Below are 21,060 nucleotides of genomic sequence, written 5' to 3'. Positions count from 1 at the left end.
AAATAAAAACTACAGTAAAGGAAACCAATTTGTGGTCTTCACGTTTCTACCTCTCATTTAAACAAAGTGCGAAGTGGAGCTAAACAAATCACTGGTAATTTTGCCTGGTAGTACTTAGCAAATAGGCATGGGAGAAAGGATAACCTGAGCAGAAATCTAAGGCAGTAACTATTTCACATTATCCCTTGTATGGCCTTGAAAACTTACAATGGGGAGACATTTTAGTCCATTCTGTCACACAATTACTGTCCGGTAATTCACTCTACAACAAAATGATGACTTTGGTACCGAGCAGAAGGAATTCTGGAACACTGACTAGAGTACATATGCAGAAGCAAATCACACCATTCTTTTCAACTAAGAATCTCATTATAGACAGTGCAACAACCGTTTGCAAGTCCACATATTTAGGTGTATCCAAACTGTCAGGAAACTACTGACAACTGAACTGTTGAGACGAAACTAGTCTGTCCTAGACAAAGCATTAAGTAAAGCCGGATTCCTTGTCTGTGCAACCGAGACAAACAGAATACACTAGTACCTGTTCCCAGCTTCCTATTAAGACTGTCTGTGCTATAACACATGATTATTAGCATGAAATTACAGTTCTAATTCAACAAAATGAAAGACAAAAAGTACCTAAGGAAATGCTAATGCCATCATATAAAATCTATTGCTACTGCACCTTGCACTAGAGAAAGTAGTTGCAGAAATGTCTTGACCCTCTCGTTCTCAAGAAGAGTTTCAGTCTTTTCCTTGAGTCGTTTCTTGTGCCTTAAGTATGCTGTGAACTGCTCCATGGCAACAAGTAGCACAGCATTTAGGTCCACCGGAGGTGCAGTTTCACGTTTCTCTAAGGGAGAGAAAAGAAGCATGCTTATATCTTTCTAGCAGTCAAGAAACCATAAACCAAAGATCTCAAGTTTTAGAAAACAAAAGTCAAAGGAAGCCCAAGAATATTGGTATGGTGAAAGTTTTGTATATGTCATGTAGGAAAATCAGGAACTAGCATTAATAGAGTTAATAGTGCCTTTTTGTAGAGATAGTGTTGTTTCAAGCTTGTGACACCACAGCAGAGAGAGATCTATTGTCAAACAGCACTAAATACGTGAACTGCAAGGAAACACGATCTGGGTGTCATCTGATGTGTGACGCTTCTTTAAAATATGAAAACTGATGGACATATCCATTAAAAACGGAATTGATAATGTTATGTCTACTATTGTATTTAATTAAAAGAAACTTTGATTTGTTTACAATAATTAGAATCCAATCAAAGTACAACGGATTCTGCAGTTTAGTTGCCACTCTGCTCAAACCCGGCACAAGATAAATATTGCAGGCGGTCTACAAACGCTCAAAGGATCGAAAACGTGTCTGCATACAGCTATTGATAAAACAGCATGAATGATAACTGAACAAAGTTGGTGTACGACATTAAAAATGCCAATGATGAATACCGCGCCCAACGTATGTTTCAGAGAGACACTAAAGAAGCCAATGAAAGTCACTGCTGCAGATATACATGCACCTACATCCATACATACATAAGTGTTCCTTTGATGTCAAGCATCAAGTCACATGTGTTGGGATTGAAAGACCCTGTATGGTTTAGTACATCAGTACCGCCCTGTTCTGTAATATTTTTCTGGTTAGCCCTGAGGACTTGATAATCATAGAAATCGTGAAAAACCAGCAGAGGTGCTCGATCTGTTCTTCTTGGCATTGTGCACGAATGAGAGAACACCCAAAAGTGTACACTTTGAAAGAGGATGGCTACTGCTCCTTCAGTCTAGGCTATGCTGGTGCTGGAAGCAGTGGGTTAATAGTAAGGGCGGGCGTAGTATGCGTAGTGGGGCTACGCGAAGCTACGCAAAGTGGGCGAGAACCTACGCCCACCTACGCACTTCGCGTAGCCCCACCACGCGCCGCCTGCCCCCTTCCCTACATACCTAATTTGTGTAAATACTAAAAGAAAAGTAAATAAAAAGCACTTACCTTGTCCGCTGCGTCCCGTCGCTCCCTCTTCCTGTTCGTGCCGTCGTCTTGGATACCAATGCGCATTCGCATTTCTCTCGTTTGTCGCTGTGTGGAAATTTGGCTCCACACTCTGGGCATTTTTTAAACAGGGTCCTTTCCATCAGCAGGAGGTCCAAGTGGCGTCGAAAAGGCTCAACAGCCCGCGTCGACGACCGGAGAGAAATGGAAGTTTTGTCTAGTCGAGGGATACCAAGCAGAAACAATACCGTCGAATGTAGAAGGTTTTAGCGTTAGAAAGTTGGAAAACTTCGGTCCCGAAGTTGGAGCTATCAAAGTGCATCCGAACCCAATGGTGGAAAAAACCAATCTGAAGATGGAGAAGATGCCCATGCGCACTGTAGTCCAGGGGAGGAGTCACCTATCTCGTGATACTTCGAAGACTCTTCCAAGACAACAAGGTGCAAACATCCGGACCCAACACTAGGCGGCAATCTATGCTAAGATATGAATTCAGCACCCCATATGCTTCGAACACAGCAGTCACCTCCTTAGCGGTGGCTAGCTGTATCTGTTGCAGTGGTTTGAAAAAGTGTTTTTTAAAAAAGCCTGGCCCACACTAGCTTGATGTTTTGCTTGCACGTCCACACAATAGTGTTTTGTGAACGTGTGTGGTGTAGACCAAGTTGCTGCTTTGCAGATGTCATTTAGGGGAATGTTCCCTAAGAATGCCATAGATGCCCCTAGTTTATGTGTGGAGTGAGCCCTAGGGGGAATGGTTAAGGTGCGTTTGGCTTTAGCATAGCATATTTGGATGCATTTACCAATCCACCTTGCAATCCCTGTTATTGAGATAGGATTGCCTTTATTAGGTGGGAGAAAGCCACAAAAAGTTGTTTAGTCTTTCTTTTGTTCTTTCAATGCAGTAAAATATCGCTCTTTTCATGTCTAGCGTGTGAAGAGCTTGTTCTGCTACTGAGTCTGGTAGGGAGAAAAACACTGGGAGTTCAACAGACTGGTTAAGGTGGAAACGACTTTAGGTAGAAATTTTGGGTTAGTCCTAAGAACCACTTTGTTATGATGGATTTGGAGAAATGGTTCTTGTATGGTTAATGCCTGGTGTTCACAGACTCTTCTGAGAGAGGTGATCGCAACCAGGAAATCTACTTTCCAGGTGAGAAATTGTAATTCGCATTTTATGCATAGATTCAAATGGGGGACCCATGAGTCTGGCAAGTACCACATTTAGGTTCTAAAGTGGAGAGGGTGGAACTCTAGGTGATATTATTCTTTTAAGTTGTTACATAAATGCGTAGCTGGCACCCTAATCAAAGACAAGTGTTGTCTGTTTTGGAGATAGGCTGCAGCGAGATGTAGTCTAATGGATGTATACGCTAGGTTACATTGTTGTAGGTGCAAAAGGTAACAGATGCTGTTTTGAATAGAAGCATCTAGTGGGTGGATTTTATTACTTGTACAGTAAATTACAAATCTTTTCCACTAAGCGGCATAGCAAGCTCTAGTGGTAGGACGTCTAGCCTCTTTAATGGTATTCATGCAGTCTGTCGGGAGATTAAAGTAGCCAAACTCTAAGATTTCAGGTGCCAGATTGCAAGGTTGAGTTGACTGAGATCTGGATGCCTTATCACTTCATGGTTCTGAGTGAGAAGCTTGGGTGAGAGGCATAGCTTTTGATAAGGAACTACTGATAGTTCCAAGAGGGTTGTGCACCATGGCTGTCGGGCCCATGTTGGAGCAACCAGGATCATTGTGAGGGAATGCTGTTTGAGCTTCCGAACCACTAGCGGGAGAGGCGGAAAAGCATAAGCAAATTTGTCTAACCAGTTCATCCATCGCGCATTGCCTTTGGACAATGGGTGTGGATACCTGGATGCGAAGCTTGGGCATTTTGGATTTTGGTGTATGGCGAACAGGTCTATTTCTGGGTGGCCCCACATTTGAAAGAATGGAAGCAGAACTTGAGGATGAAGTTCCTATTCGTGAATCTTCTGTGTTTGGCGACTGAGTAAATTGATTGTGTACTCCTGGGAGGTGTTCTGCAAGGAGATGTATGTTTTGAGGAATGGCCCATCTCCACATGCTTTGAGCTAAGTGTGAAAGCTGCAGAGTGTGTCCTCCCCTCTGTTTTTGTATGTAGTACACTGCTGTCATGTTTTTGGTTTTTTTGCAGAGTTCTATATAGCTCAAACTTTACCCGAATCGGGTATCAGAGCGCGTTACAAAGCACCAGTTACGTTACATGAGGACACACATTCATTTTTGTTAGGCACGAGGAGATTAAGTGATTTGCCCAGAATCACAGGATGTTTTAGCGTCATTACCAAGACTCAAACCCAGTTCCCCAGGTCCGAGGTCAAGCGCCCTAGCCGTTAGGCCAACTGTTGTCTGTACGGACTAGGACAGCTTTGCTTACGAGGTGGAGTTGAAAAGATTTTAACGCTAGGAAGATTGCCAACAATTGCAGGTAATTTATGTGGAATTGTTTTTGTTTAAGGGTCCATATGCCCTGAATGGTATGGGTTTGAAGATGCGCTCCCCAGCCGGTGAGCGATGCGTCTGCTGTTAGCACGATCTGTGGAACCGGATCGGGGAACGATCGCCCTTTTAAAAGGTTTTGTGTGTTCCGCCATTGCAGAGAGCGATGGGTGCGGTCGTCTACCAACACCATATCTGTTAGCTGACCTTGAGCCTGGTTCCACTGACGTGCCAAACACTGTAAGGGACGCATTTGGAGTCTTGCATAAGGGACGATGAGAATGCAAGAGGCCATCATCCCGAGTAGCTGCCTGAACACTCGCACTGGTAGTGAGTGTTGGGGCTGAAATTTAGCTATTAGAGCTTGTATGTTGCTTATCCTGACAGGGTTGGGGTATGCTAGAGCTTTTGAAGTGTCTGTTGTAGCCCCTAGATACTGTTGTATGCTGGACGGTTGGAGGTGGGATTTGGTGAGGTTTACTGTGAATCCCAAGTCGTGAAGCATTTGGATTGTTTTGTGTGCGTGTTGCGCACAGCTGTTGTGTGACTTGGCTTTTATGAGCCAGTCATCCAGATAAGGGAAGACATGAATGTGCTTTCTTCGTAAGTGGGCCACAACTACTGTGAGATACTTGGTAAAGACTCTGGGTGCTGTAGTCACCCCGAATGGGAGGACTTTGAATTGGAAGTGATGACCATCTACCATGAATCTGTGATATTTCCTGTGAGCGGGGTGAATGAGAATATGAAAGTAGGCGTCCTTTAAATCCAGAGTGGAGAGAAAGTCGCCCTGTTGAAGCAGTGGGACCACCTGTTGGAGAGTGACCATGTGGAAGTGATACGACTGAATGTAGAGTTTTAGCGGTCTGAGGTCTAATATGGGCCTGAGAGAGCCGTCTTTTTTTGGAATGAGGAAATAGAGGGAGTAAGCCCCTGTGCCTTGATGAGGCAAGGGGACTGGTTCTATTGCATATTTTTGTAACAGAGAGAGAACCTCTTGTTTGAAAAGTGTCAGATGTTCCGAGGTCATTGGACGTTGTCTGGGAGGAATATTTGGGGGAGTAGAGGGGAGTTCCAGGCAGTAACCATAATGGATAGTTTGTCTTACTCACTTGTCTCTTGTGATTGAATTCCAGACAGGTAGGAACTGTGAGAGACGTCCCCCGACAGGAGTGGGATGATCGGGGGAAGTGCAGGGAAGTCACTGTTTGGTGGTAGGGTAGTTGCAGTTATTGTTACCGCGACCTGTTCCTTTAGCACTGTTGCCTCTGTAGCCTCCGCGAAAGTATCCTTTGGAGGACGTTTGAGTAAGGGCTCTTATATGAAGAAGAGGGATGTTCTGAGCCAATGGTTTTGGAGCCAGCTCAGTAAAAGGAGCGGCAAAAAGTACCTCTAGGGAAGGGAATTGTAAGGCCTCCATGGACTTAGCAGTGTCCGCATCTTGTTTAAATTTTTTCTAAAGATGTGTTAACTGAGGGCCCGAAATAATGATCTTGATCAAAGGGCTGATTTAGAATAGCAGATTGCACCACCTGTTTAAATCTGGAGACTTGGAGACAAGCGTGCCTGCGCAACAAAACGCTAGTGTTAATGACGCCAGATGCGGTATCAGCCGTGTCGAGCGCACATTTAATTACGGTGTTTGTGATAAATTTCCCCTCTTGTATAAGGCTGTTGACCTTTTGTTTGTATTGGTCAGCAAGGTGTTGCATGAGCTTTTCAAGCTTGTCGTAGTGAGCCCCGTCGTACCTGACCAATAAAGCTTGGGCATTGGCAATCCGCCAATGATTTTCAGCTTGTCACGCAATACGTTTACCAGATGTGTCTATTAGCTTGGACTCCTTATCAGGAGGGGAGTATCGCCTCTACTCTGTGAGTTTGCCCTCTTGCATGCATTAGACACCACAAGAGAATCCAAAGGGACCTGACCTTTAGGTTTAAAGCATTTTATTGCATTTGTGTGAGAAACAGTACAAACAAGTGAATACAGTCGTCTCAAAGAAATAGCGCAAAGTTCACACTCCAGGAGCGCCTTCAGTTGTCAGCCAGTACAGTCATAACATCCTTCAGTGCATAGCGCCAGGTGAATAAGTGACAACGACAATTACCAAAACCAACATCCCCTACCCCCTCCCTCCCAGCCCACCCCCCAAATCCCCTTCCCCTTCCCCCTGTGCTGTGCGAATGTCCTACCCTCCGTCCACTCCATTGAGGCATCCGCCTCTCTCATCAAGCAATCCTCCTGAGCCTGCTAGGTAGGTAGATTGGTCAGGGACGTCAGCCGTAGTAGCCTGAGATATCGGGGACAAGTAATTTCCTTGAATTCTGACTGTAGTAAGGCATGGAAAGGCTGCCACAGCTCCTCAAACCTATCCACCTCCCCCGCCACCGTGAGGGACAGCTTCTCCATTCCCAGAACGTGCCATAATCTATGCAACCAGCCAGTAGTAGTGGGGAGTGTGGTGGTGCTCCAATAAATGAGTATGTTCTGAATCGCTGAGCCCAAGGCGATCGCTATCAGCCTACCCTTTCTAGATTTCAGAGGATACATCAAGCCATTGGGTAGCCCTAGCAGGACATAGGCTGGGAAGCGGGGCAATTCGATGTCAAAGCACTGGTCTATCTCATCTAGGATCTCCTTCCAGTAGGGGTTCAGTAGCGGGCAATCCCACATGATGTGTGTAAGTGTGCCAATCTGTCCACATTCGCGCCAACAAGTGTTTGCAATGTTGCGATTCATTTCGTGCAGCCTTTGAGGTGTATAGTACCAATAGGTAGATATCTTAGTGAAAGTTTCAGTGAGCCCAGTGTGATATGCAGAATGGCGTGCTCGATAGGAGATGTGGTCCCAGTCCGTATGACTCAGTTCCCTTCCCAGTTCTGGCTCCCAGCGCTCCCGCCCGCGGTTGTAAATGTGGAAAGGGGGGGTTGCAAGAGTCTGTATAGATCGGAGATGAGTTTGGAGTCCGAGGAGCGCGTCGCCAGCCACATCTCATAGGGCGTGAGCTTCCGGTCGGCCAGGTCCCGCACCTGTGGCTGAAGCGCCCAGTGGCGTACTTGCAAATACCGCATTCGTTCAGTCTCGGGGAGGCGGTATTCCTGTCTGAGGTCCTGGAATGATACGGCGCCTTCCGGGCCGTAAATGTGAAACAGTGCGCTGCATCTAGCCGCCCGCCAGAGCGCGAATGCTCCAGGTTCCATCCTGGGCTGGAAGTCGGGATTCTCGACTAGTGGCGTCAGTGGTGACGGAAAGGTGGTGAGCCCATGCGCAGCAGTCACGGCATCCCAGACTCGCAACGGGACCTGCGTGACATAGGACGCGTAGAGGTTGGGGGGACGGTGAACCCGGCGCATGAAGGGTATCTCCTGCAGAGTCCTGCCCGCCACTGCTTGGTCTTGGAACAGCCAATGCTTGTCAGATTCCCACTTGCTCCGTTCTACTAAATACCGCAATTGCGCAGCCTGATAATATTTGTGTAGGTCTGGCACACCAAGTCCTCCAGACTCAGGTGCCAGCGTGGACAAGGTTCTCTTGAGTCTGGGTTTGCGGCCCTGCCAGACAAAGCGTGCGATGTCAGCCTGAGCCTGTCAAATCCAGCCCTTCGGCAGTTGAAGCCGTAGGGCTCTAAACAAATACAATACCTGCGGTAGAAGAGTCATCTTCACCGCGGCGATCTTTCCCAGCAGTGACAACGTGCCTTTGCTCCAGCGGGACAATTCCTCCTTAATTTTCCCACTTAAGGCTGTGTAATTGGCCGTCACCATGGCAGGTAAAGAGGATGCTAGTAGTATGCCCAAGTAGGGAACCAGGTCTTTAGACCAGCGCATGGGGAAGCGTCCCTGTAGCTCAAATCTCGTGGCAGCGGTCAGCGAGATGTCAAGGGCCGCAGATTTCCCCATATTCATCTTGAAACCCGCCACGGCGGCGAAGGCGTCCAACTCGGCGATGCAGGCGGGAAGCGCCTTTCTAGGGTCGTCAAGCATCAAGATCACATCGTCCGCGTATAGACTAATGGTGTGAGTATACCTTCCCATCCGGACGCCAGTCGCGTCTGGATTCTGACGGATCCTCTGGGCAAAAGGCTCCATGTAAAGAGCGAAGAGCAGCGGCGACAACGGGCACCCCTGTCTGGTGCCCCTCTCGATCGCGAACGGGCTGGAGCTGTAACCATTCACTCGCACCACCGCGGACGGCGATCTGTAACAATTGAATATTAAGGTGCGAAATTTCTCACCTATACCTAACTTGCAAAGCACTCCCTCTAGGTATGGCCAGTGTACACGGTCGAATGCTTTTTCCGCGTCAATCGAAAGCAGCATTCGTTCCCCAGGAATACGTGAGGCTTTCTCCAGGATATGGACCACTCTTTTAGTGTTGTCCACCGTTTGCCTACCGGGGACAAACCCCGGCTGGTCCGGGTCCACCAACCCCGGCAGATGGGGTGCTAGACGCGCCGCTAGAATCCCAGTGTGGAGCTTGAGGTCCACATTTAACAGGGAAATCGGCCTGTAGGAGCCGCATTCAGTACGGACCTTCCCCGGCTTGGGGATAACCGAAACCGTCGCGCGTAGTAGGTCGGGAGGGATAGCCCCCGGCTCAGAAAAGGAGTTGAAGAGCTGCATCAACAGCGGCTCCAGCTCCGGGCAAAGCGTTTTATAGAAGAGTGGGGTGTACCCGTCGGGTCTCGGGGCTTTCCCCTGCTTGAGTCGGGAAATAGCCCCAATTACCTCCTCAATCCGAATATCCCGCTCTAAGTGTTCTGCCTGTTCTAGGGTCAGGGTGGGGAGTTCGACCGAAGCGAGGTAGTCAGTCTCGGCCATCGCCGAGGGGGGATCGCCCGCATATAGGTCAGCGTAATATTGACGGAACCCGTCCGCAATCTGGGCATCTTCCCTGACCGTCGCCCATCGGGAACCGATAACTCCTTAACCCGTCGGTTCTGGTGTTTTACTCAAAGCTTGTGCGCCAGAAGTCGCCCGCACCTGTCGCCACCAGTGTAATATGCGTGCTTCAGGCGTAGCGCTGCGTATTCCGCCCTATCCATGTCCAGTGCAGAAAGGAGCTTTCGGGCAGCCTTGAGCTGCCTCCAGACCCTTGGGGCACCCGTCCTCTGATGTACCTGTTCCAGCTCCCGTACCTTGCGCGTAAGTTCGTCTCTCTTTTGCTGCCTCTCCCTATTCTCCGCAGAGGAAATGGCGATAAACTCCCCGCGGAGCACCGCCTTCAGGGCGGCCCACTGCGTCGCCCGAGTGGTATTACCGTTATCACTGTGCTCCTGAAACTCACGGATCGAGTTTCGGACATGCGTTACAACCGATGGCCTATGCAGCAGGGTGTCCCGAAGACGCCAGACCCCTCTAGAGGGAGATACCGGCGGCAGCTGGAAAGTGCCCGTCACCGGGGCATGATCAGACCGTGTGAGAACCCCCATGTCGGAGGCCGTCTCCAAGTCGCACACCGGCCCCGTCACTAGAAGATGATCTAGTCTCGCGTAGGACTTGTGTGCGTGTGAGTAGTAGGAGTAGGCCTGAGCAGTAGGGTGGAGGCGCCTCCACAAATCATGCAAATCGAGGTCTCGCAGTCGGGATTTACTCAGCTGCGAGATCTCACCCGCTTGTGGGCGTCGCTGCGCTGATCTATCTAAGGAGGAATCAAAGACCATATTCAAGTCTCCCCCCAGGATGATGTGCCTGTCGGGGGTAGTCGCTATGTCTTCTAGGGCCGAGTGCAGAAACTGGTCTTGGTGATCATTGGGACTATATATCGAGCCTACTGTAAACAACAGACCTCCCACCTTGACCCTGTATGCCAGCAGCCTCCCCCTCTGTTCGGCCACTTTGTGCAAGACCTCCCCTTTAAATTTCCTAGACACTAAGATTGCCACCCCTGCTGTCTTGGTGGCCCCTGAGGAAAAGAGTTGTACAGGAAATCTCGGCGACCTCATCCTATGACAGTCTCTGGGTAGGAGGTGAGTCTCTTGTAAGAGACAAATGTCGGCCTGGGTGTTTTCAAGTAGGGACAATACCGCTCTCCGCTTGACTGGATTATTCAGCCCTTTCACATTAAGGGTAACTATCTCAAAGGCCATCAATGATCGTCAGAAGGACAGCGCTCAATGAGCCTAACCCCTCCCCAGGGACGGCAGAGGCGACAGCAGTGTGAAACGGTGGTGCGAGGCGTGGCAAATGCGACAACCATACAGTACAGTACCCCGAGTTCAGTAAAAGTGGCGTGAGGACAAAGCAAGTGCAACAGCAATACAGAACAGCACAGCACAGACCCCGACTCCCACCTCCCCTAACCTCCAAACTCCCCCCAAACAGCCCAACTCCCTGTCTCCCCCCACCCTGTCTAATGACCTGCCCCTCCCCGTACCCCCCCCCTTCAACCGTAACCCCAACCGTTCAAAGAACACCATTGTCCCAGTCTGGCCCGTCGTGGACAAGTCTGTGGAAAGTTAGTCGATTGGACGTCCTGCCACCTTCTGCGCCCTCCCGTTGCCCCTCCCCCCCCCCCCGGAACCCTCGCACCTGCATTGATGATGAGGCCAAAAAGATCTCCCCCCGGAGCATGCTCAGGCCGTCAAGGCCACTTCACCAGAAGACGTGTCCGTGGACACCTCTCGTATTGCGCTGTCCATTTCTGAGCGGACCGTGGGCGAGTCGGGTCGCGAAGGCAGGGGTGTGGATCGCCGCCTCCGAATTGTCTGCCAGCCCTCCCTGGCGTTGCGTCGGCGGAGAGGCGTGGGAGCATCTTCCTCCGTTGCACTGATTCCCAGCACTCCGCAGGTATCCTGAAGGGACCGGAGCTGATGCAAAGTCCTGTTCCAACGGAAAATGAGCCTGAAGGGGTGGCCCCAGGAATACTGCGTGTCATGTTCTCGCAAAAAGTCCGTGGCAATTTTGAATGATTTGCGTTTCTGTAAGGTGATCGTTGACAAATCCTGATACAGGGCCACTTGATGTCCTCGGAAACTCACCGGTTGCCGTCGCCGTGCCTCGCGAATAATCCGCTCTTTCAAAGGGAAGTCCGGTAGGAAGGCCAGAATGTCCGGGGGCGGCGCCGAGGCCCGGCGTGGCAAGCCCACCCTGTGCGCCCTGTCAATTCTCACCGGGAAGTCTCCGGGTTCGCCCAATATGTCGCGAAATGAATATGCTACTTACCAGTATGCATCTGTTCTTGGCATGTAGGGCTGCTAACATTCATATCTGTAGCATAGATCGCCGCCTAGTGTTGGGTCCGGATGATTGCACATTGTTGTCCTGGAAGAGTCTTCGAAGTATCATGAGATAGGTGGCTCCTCCCCTGGACTACAGTGCGCATGGGCATCGACTCCATCCCCAGATTGTTTTTAGCCATTGTGGCAAAGATGGAGTTTAACAGTGAAAGTGATGGCCATGCTAGAGATTAAATGCAAGAAAAGTCTGCAGCCGCTACGGGCGCCGGGGAGGAGGGCGGGTGATATGAATGTTAGCAGCCCTACATGCCAAAAACAGATGCATACTGGTAAGTAGCATATTCAGTTCGAGGCATGTGGGCTGCTAAATTCATATCTGTAGCATAGAATACATAGCAGTCCCTCCATTAACGGCGGCCGCCCGTGCCAGCTGCAGAAGTCTGAAAAAGTGTTTTAAGAACAGCCTGTCCTACAGCTGCCTGCTGTTTGGAATGCACATCTACACAGTAATGTTTGGTAAACGTATGTGGTGTAGACCATGTGGCTGCCCTACAAATGTCTTCCAAAGGAATGTTACCCAGGAATGCCATGGAGGCCCCCAACTTGCGTGTGGAGTGTGCTCTGGGGGGGACCGTTAAAGTGCGCTTAGCTTTTTGTTAGCAAATCTGAATACACTTAACGATCCACCTGGCTATTCCTGCTTCGGAAATGGCGTTGCCTTTATGCTGAGCTGCGAAGGCAACAAAGAGTTGCTGTGTCTTTCTAAAAGGTTGTGTTCTGTCAATGTAGTACATAAGCGCCCTTTTGACATCAAGTGTATGGAGCATTCTTTCTGCCACCGTTTCAGGGTTGGGAAAGAACGCGGGCAGTTCGATTGTTTGATTGACATGAAACTGTGACACCACCTTAGGGAGAAATTTGGGGTTAGTGCGCAGCACCACCCTGTTTGAATGAATTTGTATAAATGGCTCTTGAATGGTGAGCGCCTGTAGCTCACTAACACGCCTTAGAGACGTTATGGCAATGAGAAAAGCCACTTTCCATGTGAGGAACTGAAGTTCACATGAATGCAGAGGTTCAAATGGGGGACCAATCAATCTGGTGAGCACCACATTGAGGTTCCACACAGGAGCTGGCGGGGTCCTGGGAGGGATGACCCGCTTTAGCCCTTCTAGGAATGCTTTAATGGCAGGCACCCTGACGACAGAGAGATGCTGCCTGTTCTGGAGATAAGCCGCTATGGCGGATAAGTGTATCCGAATGGAAGCGTATGCTAGATTGCATTTGTAAAGATGCAACAGATAGCAGATGATATTAGGAATGGATGCATCGAGCGGGTTGATAGCGTGCTTGGTACAGTAGATGACAAACCGCTTCCATTTTGCTGCATAGCAAGCTCTGGTAGTGGGCTTCCTTGCCTCCCGGATGATGTCCATGCATTCAGGGGGCAAATCAAGGTAGCCAAACTCTAAGACCTCAGGAGCCAGATCGCCAGATTGAGCTGCTGCGGATCCGGGTGCTGAATGTCGCCACGGTTCTGCGTTAAGAGCCGGGGTGTGAGGTGCAGTCTTTGATGCGGTACCACGGAGAGTTCGAGGAACGTGGTGTACCACGGTTGTCGCGCCCATGTTGGAGCAACTAGGACGAGCGTCAGCGAGTGTTGCTTTAGCTTTTTTGCCACCAGCGGAATGAGAGGCGCTGGGGGAAAAGCGTACGCAAATCTGCCTGACCAGTTCATCCATATCGCATTGTCCTGCGATAGTGGGTGAGGGAACCTGGCGGCAAAGCTTTGGCATTTTGCGTTTTCTTCCGTGGCAAACAAGTCTATCTCCGGATGACCCCACTGCTGGAAGTACGGGCGGAGTACTGATGGGTGTAACTCCCACTCGTGCATCTGGTGGCTGTACCTGCTGAGCAGATCCGCCATCTGATTGTCCGTGCCCGGGAGTTGTTCCGCCATGAGGAAGATGTTCCTCTGAATGGCCTACTTCCACATGCTCTGAGCCAGATGAGACAACTGTGGAGAGTGCGTACCTCCCTGCTTTTGAATGTAGTACATGGCTGTCATGTTGTCCGTCCGGATCAACACGACTTTGTTGCACAGATGTACTTTGAAGGACTTGAGTGCCATGAAGATTGCCATCAGCTCCAAGTAGTTGATGTGCATCTTCCTTTGTTGCGTTGTCCATAGTCCCTGCACCGTATAGTGGAGCACATGAGCCCCCCCATCCCTGGAGAGATGCGTCCGTTGTTAGTGTAATCTGTGGCACAGGCTCCTGGAACGGTCGGCCCTTGCAAAGGTTGTGTGGATTCCACCAATGCAGAGAGCTGTAAGCCCGACCCGTCACCAACACTAGGTCGTTTAGCTGTCCTTGAGCCTGAGTCTACTGATGCGCTAAGCATTCTTGGCGCGGACGCATATGGAGTCTTGCGTGCGGGACTATGAAGATGCAGGAGGCCATCATGCCTATCAACTGCATGAACACTCCCGCTGGGAGTGAGTGTTGCGGTCTGAACTTTTGGATCAGCGTCTGGATGTTGTCGATCCTCGCTGGGTTTGGCTGAGCTGTGGCAGCCAGAGTATTGATCGTCGTGCCTAAATACTGCCGCACGTGGGCCGGCTGAAGGTGTGACTTTGGGTAGTTCAGTGTAAATCCTAAACTGTGAAGGAGGTGAATGGTGTGGGACATGTCTGCGGCGCACTGCCGGGCTGACTTTGCCTGCACGAGCCAGTCGTCCAGATAAGGGTAGACATGTATACGCTGTCTCCGGAGGTGTGCCGCTACTGTCGGCAGACATTTTGTGAAAAATCTGGGAGCAGTGGTCACTCCGAAGGGGAGTACCTTGAACTGGTAATGCCTGCCTTGGATGGTGAACCTGAGGTACTTTCTGTGGGATGGGTGGAGTGGTATGTGAAAGTAAGCATCCTTGAGGTCCAAGGTTGCGAGGAAGTCTCCCTGTTGTAACAAGGGGAGAACCTGCTGCAGGGTCAACATGTGGAAGTGTTCCGAAAGAATGTACTGGTTCAAGGGGCGTAGGTCTAGAATCGGTCTGAGTGATCCGTCCTTTTTTGGGATTAAGAAGTACAGGGAATAAACCCCTGTGCCTTCTTCCTCCACTGGCACGAGCTCTATTGCGCCTTTTTGCAGCATCACCAGAACCTCCTGCTGCAATAAGTGCAAGTGCTCTGCTGACATAGGACGGTGTTTTGGGGGCATGGGTGGTGGGGTGGATGTCAGTTCTAAACAATAGCCGAACTGGATAAGTTTCCTGACCCACCTGTCTGTGGTGATGGACTTCCAGACGGGCAGGAACTGTTGGAGTCTCCCCCGACAGGTGTTGGATGGTCGGGGGGCAGTGACAGGGAGTCACTGTTTGTTGGCGGCAGAGGAACGGGAACTGTTGTTGCCTCTGCCTCTACCCTTGGCACTGTTTCCTCTGTATCCACCTCTGCCCTGCTTGCTGTAGGAGGATTGCGCACCACTTTTATTGAATGGCGTCTGCTGCGACATGTGCCCTCTGTTAACACCTCGATTGCCTGAGCGACGAAAAGTGTTCCCTCTAAATTGTTGTGACTGGAGAGCACCCATGGACTTGGCAGTCTCGGTATCTTTTTTGATCTTCTCTAGGGTGGTGTCCACCTCCGGGCCAAACAACCTGTCTGGATTAACGGGTTGGTTGAGGATAGTAGTTTGTTTGTATCTCTGGCTTGAATCCCGAGATGCGGAGCCACGCCTGACGCCTCAACATCACACTAGTGTTGATTGCTCTCGCTGCTGTGTCCGCAACATCTAGCGCACACTTTATAGCAGCGTTGGAGATGAGCTTCCCCTCCTGGATAAGCATTTCAGCTCCCTCTTTAAACTGGTCTGGGAGGTGTTGTAACAGCTGCTCTAGGGTGTCGTAGTGTGCCCTATTGTATCTGGCCAACAGAGCTTGCGTGTTTGAGATGCGCCATATGTTGGCCGCCTGAGCTGCCACCCTCTTCCCAGATGCCTCCAGCACTTTTGACTCTTTGTCTGGGGGAGGAGCTTCACCCGTTGTTTGGGAGTTTGCCCTCTTGCGGGCATTGAGACCACCAAAGAGTCCAAAGGCAACTGGCCCCTTATATAGGTGGGGTCGCCAGGTGCCGGTCTGTATTTTTTCTCAATGCGTGGGTTTACAACCCGAGATCTTGTGGGTTCCTTGAAAATGTCTGCCGCATGCTTAAGGACCCCTTTCAACATTGGGAGAGTCTTGACAGTTTTTTCAGCAGTAGAGAAAGTGTCAAAAAGGAAGTCCACCTCCACGGGGTCAGCATGCATCTCCACCTTATGGTTCGTAGCTGCCCTTTCAATTAAGGCATTAAATGCCGCAGAGTCCTCAGTGGGAGACGGCTTCACGTTATAAACCTGAGGATCCTGGACCGTTTGCTGGTCCCCCTGATCACCAGAGTCCATCCATGAGTCCTGTTGCTCATCAGGCTCTGTATGAGCAGGAAAATTGTACTCCTCATCTTGCTCCCCTCCATCCCCATCAGAGTATGTGGGTGAAGGTGTTGCACTCCTCCTATGCTGAGGAAGAATCTGCTCCACTAGAACTGGTGTTTCTGCTGCAGGCTTCGTATGTTTCAGAGGAATGGTAAACGACTGCAAAGGTTGAGAAGTAATCTTCCTCTTGTATAGCGTGAGTTTCCCGGTGTCGGCATCGATGAAATGCTCCGACCGTTCTTCAACCAAAGGGTGTCGATGACCTACAGTCCCAGCCGGATGAGGACGTCGACACAGCGTCCTTGGGCACCGACCGCGGTGCAAATGCCTTCGGCGCCACCTTAGGCGGCAACGTGTAGAGGAGCGGTGCTGATGTGGTCTTCGGTGTGTCTGCCGGCTTCGGTACGGAAGGAGTCTTCGGTTCCGATGCCAAAGCCTTGACCTTAAGGCGCTTGAGGGACTCCGAGACCTGCTTCGTAAAGGAAGCGGACGGCTTCGTCGATCCGACCGATGTCCTCGGTCCGCCCCCAGGGGAAGACCCGAGCGTGGATGACTTGTGCTTGTCCGTTCGAGGCGCAGGAGCACCCTTGTCTGGTGCGCCACGATCACCGTCCACAGCTGCAGACGTCGATGCCGACGGCTTCGGATCGGCGGGCTTCCCTTTAGGAGTAACGACCCCAGACTTGGGCTCCGCGCCCTTCACCGACTTCGCGTCAACGGGCCCCTTGGTCTTCGGCACGACAGACTGTCCCGATGTAGGCTCGACAGCTTTCTTGGACGTCGGCTTGTCTACCGTGGTTGACATCGGCTCGACGGGCTTCTTCGAGCTTGACTCCTTAACCACCTTCGGCACCTTGGCCTGGGCGCCAGCTTGCATCGGTTTGGAGGCCCCAGAAGACGACGGCGTCAGCACCGGAGCAGATGTCTTCGGTTTCGATGGCGTGTCGGGCATTTTTGTTTTCATCGATACTGAGGGTTTCAGTTTCGGTTTCGATTTCAGTAATGGCGGCTCCGCGGAGGTGTCCGTAGCCGGGCCGGAAGGCGGGGCCGTGGATCGAGGTGTAAGGTCTTGGGTAAGGCCGCATGGCGATCCCGTGACCTGAGCCTTTGTAAGAGTACGAACGGGGCATAGCTCTTCCTCTGAGCTATCTTCCATGGCCCCATATGCTTCGTCGTCGTCCCCTACCTTCTCGACGAGTTCTTTAATGTCTTGACTGTGGATGTCTGCTCCGTCGTCGGACTCGACCTCCACTGGGGTAGGGGAAATCTGCAGGTGACGCACTTGCTCGTCTTCCGCGGGGTCGTCAAAGATGTCCACCGGTGCCGGAGCCGATCGCTGGGCCTCAAGGCGCGCCACGCGCCGAAGCTTGATCGTCTTCTTCGATCGAAATCTGGAACAGGCCATACAGTTGGCCTCGTCGTGGTCCAGCGACAGGCACTTGTTGCACACAGGATGGACGTCAATGTGTGGGTACTTGGATCCACACACGGGACATTTCTTGAATGGACTCCGCTCCATGCCGTCGAAGTCTTGCTGCGTCGACTAGGCCTCGATCACCGAAGAGTCACACGACCCCGCGGATATCCGACTCAACGAGCCGGAAGATAGACGGGACCGAACGCGAACAATACCGACGGGGGAAAGAAGGCCTTTTGGCCTTGAAAAAGTTCTATCACGATTCCGAACAGGAGACGTCGAAATCACATCCGAACCCAATGGCGGAAAAAAACAATCTGGGGATGGAGTCGATGCCCAGGCGCACTGTAGTCCAGGGGAGGAGCCACCTATCTCGTGATACTTCGAAGACTCTTCCAGGACAACAATGTGCAATCATCCGGACCCAACACTAGGCGGCGATCTATGCTACAGATATGAATTTAGCAGCCCACATGCCTCGAACCAGGTCTTTCAGGTAAGCGGCTACGTCTTCCCCCTCTGCGTTAGATGGAACGCCCCGGACCCTGATGTTGTTGCGCCTGGACGTGTTCTCGAGATCCTCAGTGTGGGCCTGGAGATCAATCTGTTGGTCTCTGAGCCGCAAGACCTCCTGCTGCAGGTGTGCGATCTCTTCGTCTCGGGTGTGGCCAGTTTCCTCCATGGTGGATACTCGCTCTCCAAGGGAGTCGACCTCCCGTCTCACCTCCCGGACCTCCCCGGCCACTTCCTGTTTCAGCGTTTGGAAGTCCTCCCTGAGGGTGCTGAACAGCGACTCCAGAAAAGATCGGGTTACTGGAGGTTCCCCTCCCTCTGCACCTCGAGAGCTGGTCGGGGGGCTCGAGGCAGGCTGAGTCCTGTCGTGTCTCGGGGCACCCCTGCCCAGCATTTCGGGTAAGGTGCGGTCTCCTTTCTTACCCCCTCTGTTGCCTGACATCGTGGAGGTGGGGGGGCGCTGCACCAGGGGGGGCACGTATAAAGTTCTGTGCGTCGGGGTGTTGCAGGGGCCAAGACTCACGCAAAAGCACCCCCCGGTGTGTCACTTCGTGGTCTAATCCCAGTCGGAGGGCCTCCCGGACCCTAGGAGCACCGCCTCAAGGATGGCTGTAGCAGTCCACCGCCAGTGGCGGGACACCCCCTCTGCACCACGGAGTAAAGGGAAATGTCTAAATGCGATGACAACGGGGTATCCCCCTTCCTATCCAAGGCCGAAGCACCTCGTCGTCAGGGCACCAACCTCTTCGGGGTAACATCCGCGTCACAGCACGCCTGCAGGAGTCGGGGTCGCTCCCTTCCGTGCCACAGTGAGAGGCTCCGTGGGCCAGCCCCCATCGCGGTCGGCGCACGCCACCGCAATCCAAGTTCCACTCAGTGCGGGGGCCAGGTGAGTTCTGCGACCCCAAGGAGGCCGCCTATGGAGGTGCCCGGTGTAACAGCCGAGCTCCGGCGCCGTGTAGGGGAGGACGAGGAGGCAGGGGCCCCCCTCCGGTCAGGGCCTTCAGTTCGCGTGCCGCCTCCGCGCTATAGGCCCAGCGAGGACCACCTCGGAACCGCTTCAGGGTGGGGGCCACTCGCCGTGCGTGGGAACATCAGGGCTCCTCAGAATGCCCCCCGACCTCCGCCCGCCACCTCCGATCTCTTGGGGCCCTGGGAGGGGGTCGGAAGGTCAGCGCGCAGATGTAGGCCTCCCGGCCTACCCGATCCCCGGGCTGGCGTAGCAGCTCTCCGCCGGTCCCGCCCCCTGGGGCTTCGGCCGGCGCGCCATCTTCACGCCGGGGATCTCCGCCCCTCGACCCCACCGGCGGCTCGCGCTGGGTGCGCCTCTAAGCTGTCGGCCCTCGCAGCGTCACCGAGGCCTCTCGCCGGACCTCCGGCAGGCTCCGATCACCGGCACCACCGGACTCTGCCAGCTCGGGGGCCAACCCCCACTCCGGGGACTGCTCCGGTTCAGCGCCGCGGCATTCAGGGAGTCACCGGAGGCCCCCAGCTGCGCTGCCGCTCGCCCACCTGCACTGGGCGCGTCCTCCGCTCGATCCAGGGGAGATCAGCGGTGCTGGGCGGCGCAGGGGCTCCGGGGTCTCGGGAGCTCACGATGAGAGCGTCCTCTCAGCCCGCCATCTTGGCCACGCCCCGGGACCTGACCTTTAATGTAAATTGGGTCAGTGGGAGCTGCCTTATACTTTCTATCTATACTGGTATTTAGAATCCTGGCTCTGACAGGGTTCTTAAAAACTTCTGGGGCATGTCTGAGCATGCCTTTAAACATTGGCAGGGTGTGCGTGGACTTTTGTGAGGGTGCAAAGGTTTCAAGTCAAACATCTTCCTCTAAGGGATCAGAATGTAACTGTACCCCGTGGTATTGGGCAGCCCTATTGATTAGTTGCAAAAAACCCAATATTGTCATCTGGTGGTGATGGCCTGGATGGATAGAGGTCCGGATCAGTATGTGGGTCGGGATCGGTGTTGTAGTCATCCCAAGGGTCTACGTTGTGTGGGATGGTATGTACTTCATCATCCCCATGAGGATCTATATTCCCACCCCCATCGGTATGATCATCCTCAGTATCTGATGTTTGAGGTGAACAAATATGTTGAGGGGAGTGTAGTGGAGAAATTAGGAGATCTGGATCAGCTGGAGGAGGAGGAGGAGGTGGTGGGGTTGGTGTTAGCACTCATCTCCTTTCGTTTCAAGGGTATTTCAGATTCCTCTGAAGTGTCCAGTTTCCTCTTTTTTGGAGGCTTGGTGACGACTTTTCCAGTCTCTAGGTCAATAAAAAGAATTTTTTGTTTTTGATAGGAAAAATCAGGAACTGGCTGTGTAGGTAAAATGTCTTTTTTCGGTGCCGAAGATTGTGGGTCAGAATGTTCTTTGGACCGAGTCTCTGAGGATTTCTGTGGGGTCTTGGACTCCTTAGGTTTTGCTCTAGGAGTTTGTGACTCCGATACTTTTTTCAGCTCCAACGTTTTTTTGGGTTCCGAAGCCGTTTTCGGCTCCGAATTTTTTTCCGGTTCCGAATGTTTGTCTTTGGTATGTTTCGACACCAAGGGCTTCGGTGTCAAGGCTGTCTTTGGCGCCGACTGAGAAGGGCGTGGCACATCTTTGGTCAGGTGCTTCGGTGCCGAAGGTGACTTTTCTTGAGAACAAAAAGGGGATAGGTCCATAAACACGTAGTGGGTCTAGAATGAATTGAATTTGAATTTAAAAAATTTATATAGCGCAGCATACACCATTACGGTTTCTTGGCGCTTTGGCGGCAAACAATAAAACAGGGCTGGGCCATTTAGAGGGGAAAAGCCTGAGCAAACAAAAAAGTTTTCAGGCCCTTGCGGAAAAGAGAGTATTGTTTTAGAGCTCGAAGGTGGTCAGGCAGGGAGTTCCAGAATACCGGAGCTAGGACGGAAAAGTTGGAACCTCCCCACTTTTTCCTGATGAAGCGAGGGACTAGCAATAGGGACCGATCAGACGAACGGAGATGTCTGACGGGAACATAGTTGGTTAAAAGGG

At 51.7% G+C, this 21,060-nt stretch overlaps 1 protein-coding gene across 2 annotated transcripts in view; it reads right to left on the bottom strand.

Annotated features, from left to right (window-relative positions):
- TRANK1 (tetratricopeptide repeat and ankyrin repeat containing 1) overlaps positions 1 to 21,060 on the bottom strand; it is a 1,265,441-nt gene that overhangs the window by 699,856 nt on the left and 544,525 nt on the right. For both annotated transcript variants that reach the window (XM_078688288.1, XM_078688286.1), the window contains one exon: positions 686 to 853. In XM_078688288.1, coding sequence (XP_078544414.1) covers positions 686 to 853 — 168 coding nt within the window. The remainder of the gene's footprint in view (positions 1 to 685; positions 854 to 21,060) is intronic.

This window comes from Lissotriton helveticus, chromosome 4_1 (genome assembly GCF_964261635.1).
Source record: "Lissotriton helveticus chromosome 4_1, aLisHel1.1, whole genome shotgun sequence".
NCBI lineage: Eukaryota > Metazoa > Chordata > Amphibia > Caudata > Salamandridae > Lissotriton > Lissotriton helveticus.
This window is presented reverse-complemented; position numbering and strand designations above follow the sequence as displayed.